This window comes from Vicugna pacos, chromosome 3, assembly GCF_048564905.1.
Source record: "Vicugna pacos chromosome 3, VicPac4, whole genome shotgun sequence".
NCBI classification, from domain to species: Eukaryota; Metazoa; Chordata; class Mammalia; order Artiodactyla; family Camelidae; genus Vicugna; species Vicugna pacos.
The window spans coordinates 31896383-31914879 of NC_132989.1; the positions used below are offsets into that span (position 1 = coordinate 31896383).

The 18497-nt window shown below is 34.1% G+C and overlaps 1 protein-coding gene and 1 long non-coding RNA gene across 4 annotated transcripts in view; one reads left to right on the forward strand and one right to left on the reverse strand.

Moving 5' to 3' along the window:
- The window catches only part of LOC140694014 (uncharacterized), a 45898-nt gene extending 41810 nt beyond the window's left edge, over positions 1-4088 (forward strand). For all 3 annotated transcript variants that reach the window (XR_012069748.1, XR_012069741.1, XR_012069749.1), the window contains one exon: positions 3865-4088. This is a non-coding gene — a long non-coding RNA (uncharacterized lncRNA). The remainder of the gene's footprint in view (positions 1-3864) is intronic.
- Positions 1-18497, reverse strand: part of SLC12A2 (solute carrier family 12 member 2) — an 84271-nt gene that overhangs the window by 44487 nt on the left and 21287 nt on the right. Inside the window, exons 2-7 of the mRNA XM_015247662.3 lie at positions 15554-15673; positions 14279-14354; positions 14077-14172; positions 5645-5784; positions 3842-3952; positions 3133-3241 (exon numbers count right to left, since the gene is read on the reverse strand). Of these exons, the coding sequence (XP_015103148.2) occupies positions 3133-3241; positions 3842-3952; positions 5645-5784; positions 14077-14172; positions 14279-14354; positions 15554-15673 (652 nt within the window). The remainder of the gene's footprint in view (positions 1-3132; positions 3242-3841; positions 3953-5644; positions 5785-14076; positions 14173-14278; positions 14355-15553; positions 15674-18497) is intronic.

Sequence of the window (18497 nt, forward strand, 5' to 3'; positions counted from 1 at the left end):
TCACAGGAGTAATAGACATAGTGACCAGTGAACTAGGTAGAAAAGAACTGATCAGAACACAGTGTCTGACATCAAACAAAACACAGTACGTATTTCAAGGAGAATGGGACAACTAAATATATGGGACAACTAAAGTCTGCTGAGAGTCAGAAGACTAAAACACTGCACACTGTATCTAGCACCAAGTGACTGTGACCTTGACAGAAGCCAGGTAAGAGGGGTTGATAATGAATGAAATAAAACCATTTGGTGAAAGTATGATGGTGAATAGGCTACACACAGTCTCAAAGTACCTCTCTGCACACCACTTATTAATCACACAAAAAAAGGAGCAACCTCACAACAGAGAAACCTCTCAGGTACCATTTTCACCAAGTCATCAAATTTAAAACAATCAGTGATTGGGAAAATGGCATCCCAATGTGATGATCTGAGGAAGACACATTGTTTTCAGCAGAAATGAGCAACTGAATCTACGGAAATAAATCAGACAAACCCAATTGGAGGGACCTCCTAGAAAGACAAATGGCCTGTAATCTTAAAGAATGTCAATGTAGGGAAAGGGAAAAAAAAGGGTTAAGGCACTGTTCAGACTAAAGGGTACTTAAGATTAAGTAAAGAACATTTTTAAAAAAGAGAGATTAAAAAGACATGACAAGTCAGTGCAATATATGATCATGGACTGGATCCTGGAACAGTAAAAAAGTCTCTACAAAATCTTTATAGAAACAATAGGAATATTCTGTATGTGAAAAATATGTTAGCTATAACACTGTGCCAAAGTTAAACTTCCTGAACTGTCCTTTTCCTTAGTAGATACACGCTTAAGTATTTACAGATAAGAAGTCATGATTTCTGTAACTTATCTCAGAAGGTATCAATCATAGTAACAATAATTAGACATATATGAAGTGATAAAAAAAACTTGTCAAAAAAAGAATACAAAAGTGTGAATTTTTTTGTGAACCTAGGTGGAGGGTGTAAGGAGTTTACTGTATTAATTTTTCAAGTTTTCTGTAAGTTTGAAATTATTCTGAAATAACAAGGAATCAATGGAAAGAAAGGTTATGAGAAATTTGTCTATGAAAGGGGCTTGGAAAGTAAGGTGGTAACTGAAGGAGAATAAAAGACAAGAGAGTATTTTCAAGGAAGGGAATTACTAGAGCAAGTATGTAAACGTATATAGAGGTGATAGTTTCGATGCAGGGAAGCAAGAAAATTACCAAAGAATAAATGCTTTGAGAAAGTAAAACAAACAGGAACTAGGTCACAACAGGGGCACTGGTCTTTGGCAAAAGGGAGATAATTCACATAGGATAGAGGAGAAAATGAATATCCCTATTGGGAAAGTAGTCATTTGAACAGACAAGTTTATCAACATTTACTGCAGATACTACCTTAGAATAATGAGTGAGAGGAGGGCCAAGCAGTATCAACTGCCAAAAAGAAAAAGTCATGATCCAAAGTATATTTAAATTTATTCACCTCAGCTGAGATAGCCCAGATGTCCTACTTAAATACAATGTAAGTTATTCCTATACTAAAAAATTATGCCATACTTTTATAAGTTGTCAAGGATCTGAAAAAAAGGAAATGAAAAATATGGCCTAGTCGATATTTATAGATATTAAAGTCATAAGCAGAAAATATGTAACTAGAAATATTTTAGTAGTAATAATTTACTGTAATTTTAGAAATAAAAGTGTCAAAAACAAATGTTCAAAAATGCATAATGTAAAATTTTAAGTAAAAAAACATTCATAATTAGAAGAAAAGTCACAAATATAATTTCTTAGAGCACAAAATAGAGTGAATTATTATCTAACTAATGCTATTAAATTTCACTTCTGGCATGCCTTAAAGACACCTCATTCCCTAATCCAGGAAATGAGGATTAGAAGGTTAGTGCCTTGTTTTAAAAAGTAGGCATAAACACTAATAACCAGAACAGATATCATACTATCAACCCAGGATGAGTAGGCACAAATTATAGGCAGGTGTCCTTGGGTAAGGTAAACCTTGAAACAATTAGAATCAGAAAACTGCCCAGCCAAGTCAGTGTCAGACATAGGCCAAACCAATGCTACTCACATGTGACCCAACAACAGTGTGTTGTTACCAGGTGGCAATAAGATCAATAAGGAGCTTGCACCAGAAGGTACATCACCTAGGTCTCTAGGCCCTACATTTAGTTCAACTAATTTTTCTCCAGTAAGACTTTCTGAAGCAAGAAGTGCATTGATTTATATTCTGCATCTTTTCACAAATCTGTACAAGTAGCTCTGGTCTAAACAACTCAGGAGAACTGAAGCTAGGCTTTTTCTTGCAAGGCTTCAAAACAAGGAGTTTTTGTCAACTTAACACAAACCTATTACCCTAAGTGATAAGCATCTCTGATACTACTGCAACTATTCTTTCTGGCTTCCATTCTACCCGGCAGAGATGGGTTCAGAGCTGCTGCTCAATGCGGAGTGGGTGGAGGAGACATACAGAAAGACACTTTCGGAAATAATAAATGACAAGTAAATTTCACCTCTAGTGAAAATTAGGTGCAGAATGAAAAGGGTTATGAAAAGTGAAAACTGGAAAAATTCTCACACAATTAATAGTGTAAATTGTAAAAAAAAAACAAAACAAAAAACCTAAATTGCAATTAATGTAAACTGTAGAAAAACTTAAATTGCAAAAAACTATTATTTCTAGCTGCTTTCACAGCCTGAGGCACTTTTAGACTGTTGTGTTTAAAAATAACCAGAAGAATAAAAAGATGTTAGATGTTATGTTAGAACAAAAGTTACAATTTCAGTAACAAATTCCCCAAATGAATAGAGAACAATAGAATTTTTCCTCAATAGCATTGATTTCTCTACATTCTATCACCTTTTGTTGCTAATAAAGAAAAATGAAAGATGCCAATCAAAATGACTTTTTATTCCAATTATACAACAAACACAAAGGGAACCAAATTAAACTGAACTGTCAGTTAGTGTTAGTCAGTACACCAAACTCAATTACATTGCAAAATATCTAAAATGCACTACATTACAAAATATCTGAAATGCACTAAAATATTTAACACTAGAATGCTATAATATCCAGCTTTATAAAAAATAGTCTATTTTTCCTACTTACATTTATAACCAAAGAAACCTTTGGGCTTCTTGCTCTCCAATGGGATAAATGTTCCTATGATGAAATCAGCAATAGCAAGTAGTAGAATCACCAAAAGAACAATCTGAGCCTGAAAATTTAAAAATCAAAATCATATATATCGTGTCTAGACATTAATTCGTTTCCTAGAATTATACTATATATGTAACTTCCATGAGGGAAAGGATTTGTCTTGTTTCCCCAGTGCCTTAAACAATGCCAAGCACAAAGCAAGTCCCTAATAAATTTTTATCAGAGGAACAATCTTCAAGAACTATCCTACAATGTTCAGCACACTAAGGGGAAATGGACAGCAACAGTAGGATCATGCTATACATTTCTGAAATGAATCAAAGATGTGCAAGTCCTGCTAATAAGTGCCACAGAGGAAAAAATTACAGTACTATTATTATCTTTACTAGCTCCCCTGATAGGTGATTTACCCTATCATCCTTTTTTTTTTTTAACAAACTCTTAGATTACCTCTTAAAATGACTGTTATCTACAAATATTCCCCACATTGCCAAATAGAAAATCTTAAAAATAATCTTATACGTAAACTTCGAGAATGGCCACTTACGAATCTTCAACATCTAAAAATATTGCCCCACCTTAGAACACTCCTAAAATGTACACTCTAAAAGTTTATACATTCAACATATACAGATGTTCTAATGATATCATTACTTACTTTTGCCTCCCATTCCATTCCAGCTACTGAGATGCCTAAAAGGATCACCACTGTGATGGCTCCAATAATTCGGATATCATTGATTTCATCTATCATAAGTATGGAATGTTCCTAGAAGCAGAAAATAATACAATGAGCAATATTAGTTATTTCAGAGACATTCTTCATTTCTTTATGAAAGGCATTTTAGAGATATCACAGTGCCTCACACGCAGCAGTTGAATAAAATGTCTATTTAAGGAATGAATAGAGATACCTAGGGAAAAGGAATGAATTACTGTTTACTGTTAAGGTGTCATTCAAGCATCTGAAGACATCAAAAATATCAAATTACTGTATTTAATACAGTAACAAACAAAAGAAGAATTGCTAACAAGAAAATAAAAATTATAATATGACTAAATAGTACTAATAGGATTTTTTTAAGTTACGAGGCAAAAATGTACTTTTATTCATTGTGGTTAGTGAACCCATGCTTTTAATGTCTCTTACATTGCTTAAGGAAAACAGATGAACACACTTTCACGAAGCTGTTCAAAAACACACACTGTTCCATTCTACAAGCAAAATTATTTGTGGCCAAATATCAATGACATTAAACACACACTAAATTACACAATGAAGGAATATGAATTCTTAATGATTTTCTTGCTTGCTTACTGCCTTTTCTCCATCCTTCGGCCTATGCAGGTTAAGGTCAGTGCCAATGCAAATGCCAGTCCTTTTCAGATTTTATACTTCCTAACACATAGTATACTACAGTAGAACAACAGTTACAACCTAACATGAACACAGGTGTCCACTCAAGGTTTCTCTCATTTAATAACACTGAATCGTATTTCACTTCTGCTGTTTTAACTATACACATACAAACTAGTCTTTTCAAAACAGTTCTCTTCTCAACTTCAGAGCAGTATCATCAACTACCTTCCAGCCAGCTCTACTTAGATATACCAAATTAGACACCCCAAAATACACTGTTCTGAGTTCTCTCAGAGTTAAATCGCATTACCACCCATTTAAATCCCCCTCCTTCTCTAATTCCCCAAATCCCATTCATCAAGTCCACTTACTCAACTTTTTAAAAATCCCTCCAACTCACCCACATCTCTCGAACCCCACTGGTCGGTCACTGGTATAAGATTAGCCACCGTTTCCCCTTCCAGGAGAGCTACAGCAACTTTTAAATGGTCTCCATCTCCTTTTGTGGCCCCACAAATCCATCCTCTATATCGTGGCCAGTTATTTCCTTAGGCCCAAATCTGACTGTCATGGATCCCAACTCCAGTCAAGGTAAGACCCAAATTTAACAACAAATAAGACTCTTCCTGACATGATCCTTTTCTTCCCCTCTCATCTTACATCTCTTGCCAGCCATACTGAAATAGTTTCAGTTTTGGTTGGCTTTTTTTTTTTTTAAACACCATACTCTACCCTTTCCAGATCTTTTCTCTTTTTTCTTCCTTATTCCCCTCATACCATACATCTCCACTCCTATCTGCCTGCTAACGTCTAGACTCCCTTGGAAAACCCTGCCTTGAGACTCCTCTGCCACACATTCCTGGATAGTAAATTAAGTGATCCCCTTCATGTTGCCAAGGCCTCCTACTATTACCCATTTCTAACATTCTATAATAAACTTTTGGTCCCTCTCCCACACTAAACTTCTTGAAGGATGACTTTTGTGTTCCTTGCTGCTTTCCTAGCATCTTCTATGGTGAGTGGCACATCAACTCTCAATAAAGATTTGGGAAACCCTCAATAAAGATTTGGGAAACAAACGACAAGAAAAAGGTGATTTACCTTAAGCAACTCTACCACCGTTTCTGCAAATCCAACCACATACATAGCAACTGCGACAGCATTGGCAAAAGCGAAGATCAGGCCAATTGCACCACCAAATTCTGGCCCTAGACTTCTAGATATTAGATAATATGCTCCTCCTAAAGAAAAGGAAAAAAAACAACAAAAGTACTAATGTTAGGATTTTAAATGTCAGACAGTCATTTTAATTACACAAGAGTTCACAAAGCACATGCCTCCAGTGAACACAGCAGTTAAACTAAAAGGCAAGTGGGTGAGCATATTTTCAGAAAGAAACACCCAGAAAGAATTCTTTACAGCCCACTTCATTCATTAACAGTTCTCAACATCCAGAGAATTCTCTTCATGTCAAATATAAAATCATTCTGCTATTTAAATCTCTACTTTCTCTTCTAAAGCTTAGATTAAAATGGGTAACAGCGTCCTCCTCATACTCAGACACCAAGATCATTTCCCAATGATTTTCTAAATAATATTTTTAATCTTAATGTAACATTTAAAATCACAATTGACATGATTTCAGTTACTTAAATTAGTATGGTAATTTGCTAGTAATGTGAATACTAAGGTAAAAAACAGTATCACAAGAAACTTAAAGAACAGCAGTATACTGGCATCCCAAAGAGATATAGTTTGTATTCTAATAAGTCCTGCCTAAAAGGCAGAGTAAACAAAGACATTAATTGAGCTATCATGAATCAAGTATTTTTCTAACTTAAAAAATATATCAGTATTATAATTCTGAGTCACTCTAATGCTTAGCTGAAGTCTCTAAGAGCTCTCCTAAAATTCTCATTTATTTCTGGCCTCTACGTCATAATCAAAACTTAGTTTCAATAATAATGAAGTTACATGAAGTTATATACATTTTGCTAGACATTGATGAAGTATTTCATTCTTAAGACCATATAATGAAATGGCATTAAACAGCTTAATATTTATTTCTATTGCTTCCCCAATATAATGAAGATAAATGCAACAAAAAAAATTCTACTGTTTAATAAAGTACTAAATACGCAAATGTTATTCAGGAAATACCTGTGACAGGTTTTGTTGTTAACGTTATGAAGTTTCTCAAAATATTCTATACTTTAAAACTATCCAACAATACTTCCTTAGTGATGCACTCTACCAATTAATAATTTTTATCATCTTGGAAATTCTGAAGAAAAAGAATGCAACCTGAGCATTTAATATTAGCCTCATTTTTAAAATAAGATGAAAACTAAAAATTTCTCCAAAATGTTTTCAACACTAAAAATTCTAATGGACTTATATAATGACAATTTTTTGTGTCAAATAAAGATCTCTCTTGAAGTTCTAAAAATATTAAATCACATTGTAATTAATCACAAGGAATACCCCTGGAATATTATAATCATCACGGACTATATTTTGAAACGTTGTCAAAATGCATGTAAATTATTTCATTTGATACCAATACCAATAATGAATTAAGTATTGTTTACTCTGATTTTATAGATAAGAAACTCAAGTCACAATAAAAGCTTAATTGAAATCAGTCAACTACCTATGTGTTTCCATAGTTGACAATATAAACTTTAGAATGAGAACTATCACCAACAGAACCCGTAAAAGCAGGGAATTCATTTGTAATGTGTTTAAAGCTTTGATTTTATAAAATTTCAAGTCTTTCTATTATTAAAAAGAAAAAAATACATCTTATGATGGATTTGACATGGGGAAAGATAAAGGGAAGGGAGATGATGAATATAAGCAACAAATTCTGAGATTTCAGAACTACTTTAAAATCTTCTACCAATTCGGATATCTAAACTTAAAACCCAGAACACAGTTTCATTGCTTTTTAAAAGGTTTTTTAAGAAAATAAGAAGTTACACATGAAGAATATAAAAGCATCTTCTCGTCTTCCTATACTCTGAATTTCTGATGAACAGCAAAAGTGTACTAGTGCTCTGCCCTATTTCGCCTCACTTTCATTCCTGGGTCCTAGAAGCAATCAGCTTAAGAGTAGTTTTCTCCCCTACTTTTTTTCCCCTTAGCATCAAAATAGTATAAAAGACCTACTACTTAGAAAGACTGGTGTATTTCCTAATCAGCTTAGGGTGGCACATAAATTTTTATTTTGTTAAAAATTATACAGTTTACTCAATTCTAGCAAGTACAGTTAACCCTTGAACAACATGGGTTTTAGGTGTGTAGGTCCACTTATATGTGGATTTTTCTCAATAAATATACTCAAAACGTTTTGGAGATTTGCAACACTGAAAAAACTTGCAGATAAATCATGTAGCCTAGAAATATTGAAGAAATTAAGAACAAATTAGGAATGTCATGAATGCCTAAAATATATGTGGATACTACTTTGTGCTTACATAGGTATGAGTGATATTTAACATAAAAGTAATAATGTGTTAGTTTTCTCAGGGTTTTATAACTTTGCCTTCAAAGAATTAATTACTGTACAGTATGTGTTAATCTCTCTCTCTCTGAATTAGAGAAATTGTGTATCATCACAGATGAGTGGTTTTTTAAAAAATGTAACAATGTTCCCCATACTGTATTATGAATATGACTGCAATTACTGTATGCCATAAAAACTGTGTAATGATTCATTCATTACTGAATAGCCTGGGCTACCACAAAGCAATCATATCACTATACTGGGCTACAATAAAGCAATCGCAGTGCTGCCTCTTTGCTATCAGTGCATGGTTAGACCTGTAAATAAATACAAATTTCTTTTTTCACTTTATCTTTTCATTTTTTATCTCTAGTGTTAGTAATACATATAAGATATGTAGTGTTTTGTATCATATAAGACAATACTGATGTGGCTACTCAGATAAATCATCTTGTAGACAGATGATATAAACATATGGTATCAGTACAGTACTGTAAATGTACTTTTTTAAATAGGATTTTCATAATAACATTCTTTTTTTAGCTTACTTTACTGTAAGAATACAGTATATAACACATATACAAAATGTATGTTAATCAACTGTTTATATTATCCGCAAGGCTTCTAGTCAACAGCAGGCTATTTAAGTTTTGGGGGACTCAAAAGTTCATGGATTTTCAACTGCACAACGGTCAGCACCCCTAACTTCTATGCTGTACAATTATTATCCCCACTTTAGATATGTGAAAATCAAGGCTTAAAAAGGTTAAATAACTTGACCAATGCCATGCACGTACAAGGGGAAGAACTGGGCTTAAGCTCAGGTCTCTCTGACTTGCTTACACAGTACAATATGTATGATGAAATCAGCCTTTCTTTATCAATGAATAGGCTAAAGACTATGATAAAAAAAAATTAAGATCAATTAAAAAGCAACAACAGAAAAAAACTATTTTCTTTTTAAAAAATCTATTGCCCAGGCAAACAGAGCTTGATATGAAAAAAATACCCTCATAGGATCTCATAACTTGGCCATAAAATACTCAATTCTCCTGAGTGCAGAGGACATAAATGAGTCAGACACCACAGATACTAAGTAATAACAATACCATATATGATGGGTTCCACTATGATTACATATTGATTTAAGGATATACTTCCCTATAGCTTTCACTAGATTAAAAATCAATAACCAAAACCCTGACTAGGTTAATCAAGAAACTTATGATCACTGGCCATAAAACAAGTCTTCATAAATTTCAAAGAACAGAAATGAGATGGCATTATTGACCACAAGAGAGTTAAATATATGGATTACTAAATATTTGTAAATTATGCAAGACACTTTTAAGAAACCCACTGATAACGGAATAACCACAAGGGAAATTAAAAAGTATTTTGAATTGAATGATAATAAAAACAAAACATATCAAAATTAGTGGGATATAACTAAAGCAGGAATTACAGGGAAATTTACAGTTTTAAATGCTCATGTTAAAAAAAATAAGTGATCTAACTTTCTACCTGGTAATGATAATAATTAATAAAGTTATATAATGGACTAAACAAAAACTCTGATGATCAATGACAATCTATTTTACCAATACAGAAAGTACTTTCTGTCACTTACAACATGTGAAAAATGTTAGTTTTCCTCACTTCCAGTGTTTGGCTTTACTTGTATACAGAAGTGAGGTCAATTATTTCAGAGAAAACAAAAAGATATGAGTATGTGAAAGTAATTCTGACATATAGCAGACATTTTATAGTCACCAGCAGAATCTGCAGAAAATTTAATTTCATTTTAAAAAAGTGTATTTGTTTCATTTTTGCATAATGCAACAGCAGTGCTGCACTACATTAGATAATGTATGTGAAGACCATGGTATCACGCCTAGCAGTTAAATCTCAAAAAATAAATGCCACTATTATCTGAACATAAGCTCCAAGAAAATAGGAACTTGTCTGGCTTTCATTGTTGCAAATCCAGTGCCTGCCTTGAAGAACTCAACAATTTTCTGTTGACTGACTGAAATATAAGGAACAAAAACTTCATCTTAGTCACAGAATAAGTAGATTTCTAATGACTTTACATTTTCAGAATTACCTATCAAAATTTTGATGTACCTTGGGTTTTTACTTTAAGCTGGACTGACCTCCAGTTTAAAGTAAATGCTCCAAACCAGAAAGTGGGTGAGGAATTGCTTGCTTCTATGTCTCAGTTCATATAATACAGTGTAGTTCCAAAACCAGAATCTACATTTGCATCTTACGAAAGGCCGCCTGCAGTTGTTCTCTATTTCATAAATCAGTTGATATTCAGAGATGAATTATTTGAGGATGGAAGAAACTCTGGTCTGTGAAATCTAGGAAATGCAGATCTGAGGGAAAGTGGCTACTGACCAGCACCATCTAAGTTGCAGAACCTGTTACACATGACCCAAATAAATTCTGTAAAATCCAAGTTCTTAAAAACACTGGTAGGATTTGCAGAACAGGAAACAGCTTGGGGTTCCTAGCTACAATAATCTGTAGAGCATGAATGTGCCTGTTACGGCAGGGACTACACCAGAGATGAAGGTAAAGGGGGTGACTCCATCAGCTAGTTGGTGCTCCTAGTCCTAATCTGGGTAGGCAGAGAATTGAGGGGATGGTTCTCTCAGATGCCACTGGTAGATTTAACTACCACCCAAAAATCACTAGCAAAATCTAATCAAGCCTGAAATTAAGCATCTTGTATTTTCTAAGTTTTGATTCTTTTTTAAAAACCCTGAATATTTTCAAATTATTTTCATCCTAGACTTCACAACCAGACACTTTGTTTACAAATTGGCAGTTAATTTATATTTTTTAAAAAACTACACTATTCTAGATTAGTATCTGTTTAATCTCTAAAATGTACTGTTAAAGCCAATGTTAAAGCTACTTAGTAACATTAAATCTCTCCTTTGGCATAAAGCACAGGCAAAGTATACATTTTATACACTTCCGCAGAGCTGGAAACACATACCTTACAAAACAAGAATAAAATATTATTCAACATTAATAAAATTAAAATGTGGTAATTCAGTTGAGAATCAAGATAAACTGTCAAACACTACCCCAGAATAGTTCTTTATATTAATAACTACGTACTCAAGTTTAAAAGAGAGCTTTTCAAACTGAAATTATTAGACAGAGCAACCACAACCTTTTGTAAGCACACTGGGTAAGATATTTCCTTATTAATTCCCTTAACAATCAACTTTCAGTCCAAAGGAAATTAAGATGGGTCTCCAGACATCACTATTCCCATAGTACCCCTCCATTTCTCCTATCAAAGCCTTTGCGCCCTGCCCCCCTGGATGCTTCTAGCTCTATTATTCTCATCTTATGTAGCCTCTTCAAGAGAGGAAGCTGTGCTAGAGGGCATGCAACACAGGCACTTTAGGTCCTAGAGCTACTAAAAGATAAAATAATTTATTGTTAATAAATTCACATCTATACATTGAGTCTTTTAAAATTTGTTTTATCTTTTTTGCTCCTTGGGAAATTTTATTGAACAAGGATTCCTTGTTCCGGAAAGATCCCCATTCCAGCATCTGCTGTCGTCAGCCTCTAGTGTCACTTAGTAAGTTCATCTCTCCCATACATACTCCATAAAATGCTTCCTTGAGCTATAGGTATGATGCAATTCAGATTCAACTTGTTGGGAAACAATACTTCGCAGGTATTCTTATTGAGCAAAAAGTTTACAAAGTTGAAATATTCTAATTCTCTTTGTTTTTTCACTTATTTTGTAGAATAATGACCTAAAGAACAAATCTCTTATCAATTTCTTGGTTACACTGAGTTCAGATAAGGAAATTTTCATTCAGGAAACTTGGTTCACAATAGATTCTTTACCTTTATTTATCAATTTTCATAGTAAGTTGCCTAGCACTCTTCAAAGGTAAAAAAAGATTTTTTTGTGTGATGTCTGTGAACTTACGGAGTTTGTCATAAATCATGCTTTCATTTAAATCAGTAGCAGCAGTAGTATTGCTGTTCAAACTATCCAAACTTGAGTCAGTGTTAGCTTCCTCAATGTGGCTACTGGGTGCTTCTGACATGTAACTAGCAGCCTGTTACCTTCTTTCCTTTCTGCTGTGAAAAGATGTCTAGGCTCCTCTAGTACATTTCCAGCCCAAATCAGGAATAAGTCATTCCTCCAAGATTCCCTGGTTCCTTTGTATGGAAATACACAATGTAGGCACTAGGGGTGCTCAGTGATACTGCGTTGGTCATGTGGTACAGTGACTTTCCTAGAAAGAGCTAAGAAATATATCCTTTTGGGATAAAATGTATGAGTCATACTTTCAATTTAGAATCATGAATACAGAATACAATATAATCTCATTGGTTTTATACCTGTATCTACTTTCTTCCACACAGAAATAGTTCTTTCAAGAAACCAAATAAATCCTGTCACGGATCTCCAAGTCTGCAAAGCAGATAGAGAGGAGACAGAACGGGTTGACATTCACTGAAATAATCTCTGGGGACTTTCACTGCAGATGATACAACTTGTTTATATTCTATAAAGGATCATCTTGGTTTCTAAAGTCACTGACTGTTAAGTGAAAAATGAATGACTTCTAGCAAAGCTTCAAAGTATTTGGACATTTCTCTACATCAATGACTTTCTCTAGGTTTCATTATTTCAGCAAGCTTATTTATTTTCTCATTTATGAATATCTGGTAACAGAAGAACTCCAAATTGTATAATCCAATGACTTTTTCCCTAAAGTTTCTTACTTCATGAACTGACTATCATTTTGAGGCAGCTCAGGCAAAACTGCAACATGTGGTACTTTGCTGGAACACACCTTCATGCACTCCACGTTCTCACACCTCCTCGGTATCCCAGGAGAGAAGACTAGATGCAAGTCTCCAAGGCATTCATAAATATACATGAAAACTACTGGTAGTACCGAAAGATGAGATGTCTTTTTAGTCACAATACAGGAAAATCTATGCTTCCCATAATTTTGAATTCGCAGGGAAAACAGTCTGGGGTTCATGCTGACAGTGGGTTCATGACTCATTCCCCTCGAGGATCACAACCTAGATTCAAAGGGCTGAAGATAAGGAGAAATTCTTTGATGCTTTGCTGATCCTCACAAACACCTAACACTCCACCCCATTTCTCCTTCAGCTTTCGTTCCCCAATAGCAGCAGAATGAAATGAAGCATGAGGCATTCAGCACATAAGAAACCAAAAAGAATCTCACAGCAGTGTCTAATTAACTGTTGGACATATCCACATCTTAAACCCCAACTTGCTCAATCCAGATTCATGTACACAACGAAACTTCAGCCAACAGTGATGCATGCTCAGCATAGTCAAAATTGTATTGACGTGAGCTGCCAGCTTTCCCGAGGGCCATAGTGATCTGACTCCTCTGGTATTTAAGAAATATGAAGACTGGGGAAAAATGGAAAGCTCAATCTGGTTCTCTCTTTCTCCAAATACCAATGCAGTTAAAGCAGAAATTGTATGTATATAATGTCAAATACAGATATGCAAAGACAGTTGAGACAGAAGGAACAAGTTGATTATTTTCTCATTTGATCTACTATGACTTTACAGGGGCTAGTATAAATTTTCTCTCCTTTTTCTAAGGCTCTTCCTCTCACCCCAGCTAAATGATGAGTTTTGGTTTGGAAAACAGATTTTTCTTCTTGTTCTCAAGGGTCTCCATGCCATTCTCCTGGTGTCCTGGGTTTTCTCCTTAGGCAAAGTGAAATCTCACAAGGTAGATTTTGTGGACTACATTGCTGCCAAACATACTGAACGCTCTAAACAACTTGAAGCATACAGGTTTGTGTATGGATCAACACAAAATTTCATATTGCAAAATTTTAGTTCAAAAGCACTCAACAGCAACTTTCTTGCCTATACAGACCTGATATAATTATTTTTTACCTTAAAGAAAAACAAAGACTTAAATATTAATTTAGTATCGGTAATCCAATGATGATGATCTGAGAAGACTGAATTTACCTCCTCGTACAAATCCATTAGTAGCTATTGCTGAAGTAGACAATCCTGTGATAGTTGTCACAACAGTGGCCATCATTATTACAAGGACTGACAGACCTTTAGGGAAAAAGAAAAGAGACTTGAGGCTCAGAGCCTACACATGCACACAGCCACTTTGCCTATTCATTATCAAATGAATCAAGCAGTTTGTAACTTTACTTACCTATTCCAGCTTGACCCACAATCCATGACAATCTAATAAAGAGCATCACTCCCCAAATGTTTAACATACAACGTACCTAGGAAAGAAAATGAGGTCAAGTCACAGATGAAGAGTAATCAAACACAATGCACAGTAAATGCTAAATTAGCCAATAGCAGAATAACATATTTAAAACTATAGAAAGTTGTTTCCAATCTAACTCTTATCCCACCCTTTTCTTTAACAGCTTTTTGAAGAGCTTAATGAGATCTTACATGAGCTAATTTAAGTGTAATGTAACATATGAGTATTTGTATGTACATATTTTATCTACACATACACACATACACCCACTACAATTATCTGAAGCAGCAGGAGCAAATAAACAACAAAGGTACAAGGAGTATTTTAAGACTTCAACTCTAAAAAGTAATAGTTTATGTTCCCTTTTCTCAATATAGGTTTAATTTTTGCTTATTCTTTTATAACAGCCTCATTTCATGATTTCTACAGCAGATTTAAGTATTAGATAATATTTGTCAACACAAAATTGTTCACACATCTCTCAAAATCTAAACTCTTTGTAAGACAGTATGCCCAAATTATTTTTACTTTTATTCCTTATGCTCCTATATAGAACACAGTCTTCTAAAAGACCAAAATCGAAGAATAGGCAAACAGTACGACTCAGAGCTTAACATGTACCCTGATTAGACAATAAAATTACTACTAGAATTAGGGTTTTCCCTCTAATTTAGTGCTTCCAAAGTCTTGATGAGACTATCTACTCTAGTCAGATTCTTAGTACCTACTCAAACACAGAAAAACAGAAGTAAATCTGAAACTTAATCACCTAGTCCTGACTACTGAAGTGATCTCAACACTTACGTATTTCTCCTTTATTCTGTGCTTGTTAAATTCTATACATTTCTCTTCTAAAGATAAGGAGGCAGGCTTATTTCAGCTAAACTGCCTGCCCAGCTTTCTTGATTCTGACGCTCTCATAGATTTAATAGCTTCATACCTAATTTCTGAAAAGTGACAATATGTGAGATTCACAAGAGGTTATAAAATATCATTTAGAGGTAACCAAGTATATTTTGATTAAATTATTTCCTTTGCTGGATTTAATACCCATAAGGATGAGAGGTGTAAGTTATTAATTTGGTCCTCCATAACACTCAGATAAAACAGTTTAAAAAAGAAAAAGCCTTCTCTAGAGAATTAACGCGATTAGGAAGATTTTTTAATAAACAGAAATGCTATAATTCTAAAATAAAGTCTTTAAGTACATACGAGTACACCCTTGATCCAGCCGAACTTCACAACTCCTTTACTCTCTGCAGCATACGTAACCACAGCCTCTCGGGTGGGTGTACTTTCTTCCCCATTTGCAAAGCCATCCTCAAAAGGTTCCTGGTGATAAAAGGAAATGTAAACTATGCTTAAGAATTATTCATAGTTTAATATCACCTGATAAAAACAAACATCACTACATACACTTGTCCATGTTTAGGAGGACACAGTACAGATTTCCAACAATCAAGGGTTTCTGAGTGTTTTACCAGAGGAAAATGTAAAGCCATTAAGTGGAATAAAACCTAAATTACTGGGAATTTTAAAAATTTAAATTTTATCATGACAGCAAACCTATTTTAATAATTTCAAATTTTAATTATACTTTGGTGGTATCTGGAGCACACAATGAATACTGTTTGTTAAGTACAGGCTAGCCAGGACTGCGATTTAGACCGTCTCCCCAGGCACAACTTTATATTGCCTAGTTGGCATCCATCCCATATCTGAAATTCAGTGATAACTGTACAGGAATCCTCCTAGTCACCCATGAACAGGCTTCCCTTTATAGTCCCTGACAGCAGGACTCACTCCTGCCTTTACTCATCCCTTCTCTGTGTTCAGTCAGTCACTCAGCGCTCTCCATTCTTTCCTTTCTAATTTTTCTCAGATTCAGACATGAACTGGTTGACATGCATTTTCACAACTAGTGTTTCCTTCTAAGGCTTTATGTTTCATGTCTGATTCAGTAATTCTTAGTTTTTCGTTCTTCACATTCTCTCCCTCTCTCCATGGTTCTCAACTTTTGTTCAGTCCTAACACACCCAAGGCACATGACAAATTTCTAAACCAGTAGCAGTGCCTTAAACAGGTCATTAAGGGTGGAGGGAAGTGTTGGGAGACTGAAAATGTCCCAGATCTAGAATCATGTCCCTAACACTATCTCCACAGTTCCTCCTCTACCCATATCTCAACAGCAAGGAACAAACTACAGCTGTATTTCAAGCATTCTTTAAATGCAGAAGAGCCAACTAAATTATCATTTAATTCTGACCATTGTGATCTAGATTTCCTACAGTCCTTTTTTTTAAAAATCATTTTCAGTGGTTCACACTCTCTACTGAATTCTGAATATAAATTTTTTTCATAGAAATGAGCTGTAGCAAGTTCTGTTACAACACAGCAAATTCATGTGATAATCCAAATTTCCATTTTTTTCTTTGACTTCTGTTAGCCAAGTAGATTCATTTAATTCCATTTAATGCATTATTGCTATATGGTTTTCCAAAGTGCTATCAACCTAGATCAGCTCTCATATTCCATACTTACATACTTACCTACTACAAATTCTTAGATTTTTAAGCAATAGAAAAAAATTATAATAAATTATATGCCTATAATGTAATACTACTCAGCCATAAGAAAAGAATAAAATGCCATTTGCAGCAAGATGGATGGACCTAAAGATTGTTATACTAAGTGAAGCAAGCCAGAAAGAGAAAGTAAAATACCATATGATATCATTTATATGTGGAATCTAAAAAAAGGACACAAATGAACTTATATTTACAAAGCAGAAACAGACACACACAAAACAAACTTATGGTTACCAGAGGAGGAAAGAAGGAGGTGAAGGGATAAATTGGGAGTTCAGAATTTGCAGATACTAAGTACTATATACAAAATAGATAAACCACAAGGTCCTACTGTATAGCACAGGGAACTATATTCAATACCTTCTAATAGCCTATAACAAAAAAACATGAAAAGGAATATATATACATATAACTGAATCACTATGCTGTACACCAGAAATTAACAAATTAACACAACACTGTAAACTTTAATTTAAAAAAGTCATATGCAATAATTTCTTAATAGTAAGTTATATGCAATAATTTCTTTAAGCATTCTTTTTATAAATTATTTTACCCAGGTTTTTTAAAATAATCAAAATTTAAACTAATCCCCATGTTAACACTAAAAGACATGGCTATAATTTCAACTATGTGAAATCCATGGAAAATAAATCATTTTAAGACCACTAAGAACTTTAAAATGAACTTTAATCTTAACTACTTTTGATAGTTCACAAATTTTTAAAAACAGATCCCAAGAGAAATAAATTATAATCATTTCCCTTACAACACATAGTTTCATAACTACTACCTACTGTATCAAGGATTATTGTACTATAAGAAGGCTGCAGGGGGAGGGTATAGCTCAATGGTAGAGCACATGCTTAGCATGCATGAGGTCCTGGGTTCAATCCCCAGTACCTCAATTAAAAAAAAAAAAAGGTAGAAAGAAGGCTGCCCCAGGCTTATGGCATATAAAACTTCCATTAAAAAATTTTTTAATTATCCCAATCTGCTATACTTTTTAAAAACAGCTTTATTAAACTATAATTCATATACTCACTCATTTAAAGTGTAAATGTCAATGATTTTTAATGTACTCACAAAGTTGTACTATTATCACCACAGTCAATTTTAGAACATTTTCATCATCCCAAAAGAAACTCTATTCTCTATTTTCCCTTTCCTGAAGCTCCTGGCAATCACCTACTTTATGTCTCTATAGATTTGCTATACTGACATATCACATGCATAGAATAATGGAAATATATGATATGTGGCCTTTGTATGTGGCCTCTTTTACCTAGCATAACGTTTTCAAGGTTCATCCATGTTATATTACATTATCAGTATTTCACTTTTTTCATTGCCAAATAATACTCTGTTGTATGAATACACCACATTCAAAAAATCTCTTCATCAGGTGATGGTCATTTGAGTTGTTCTCCATTTTCAGCTATTATAAACAATGCTGCTGTAAACACTGGTGCACAAGTTTTTGTGTGGACATAATGTTTTTCACCTATCTTGGGTATACACATAGGAGAACTGCTGGTCATGAAATGCTTTTTGAAATAACTACTTCT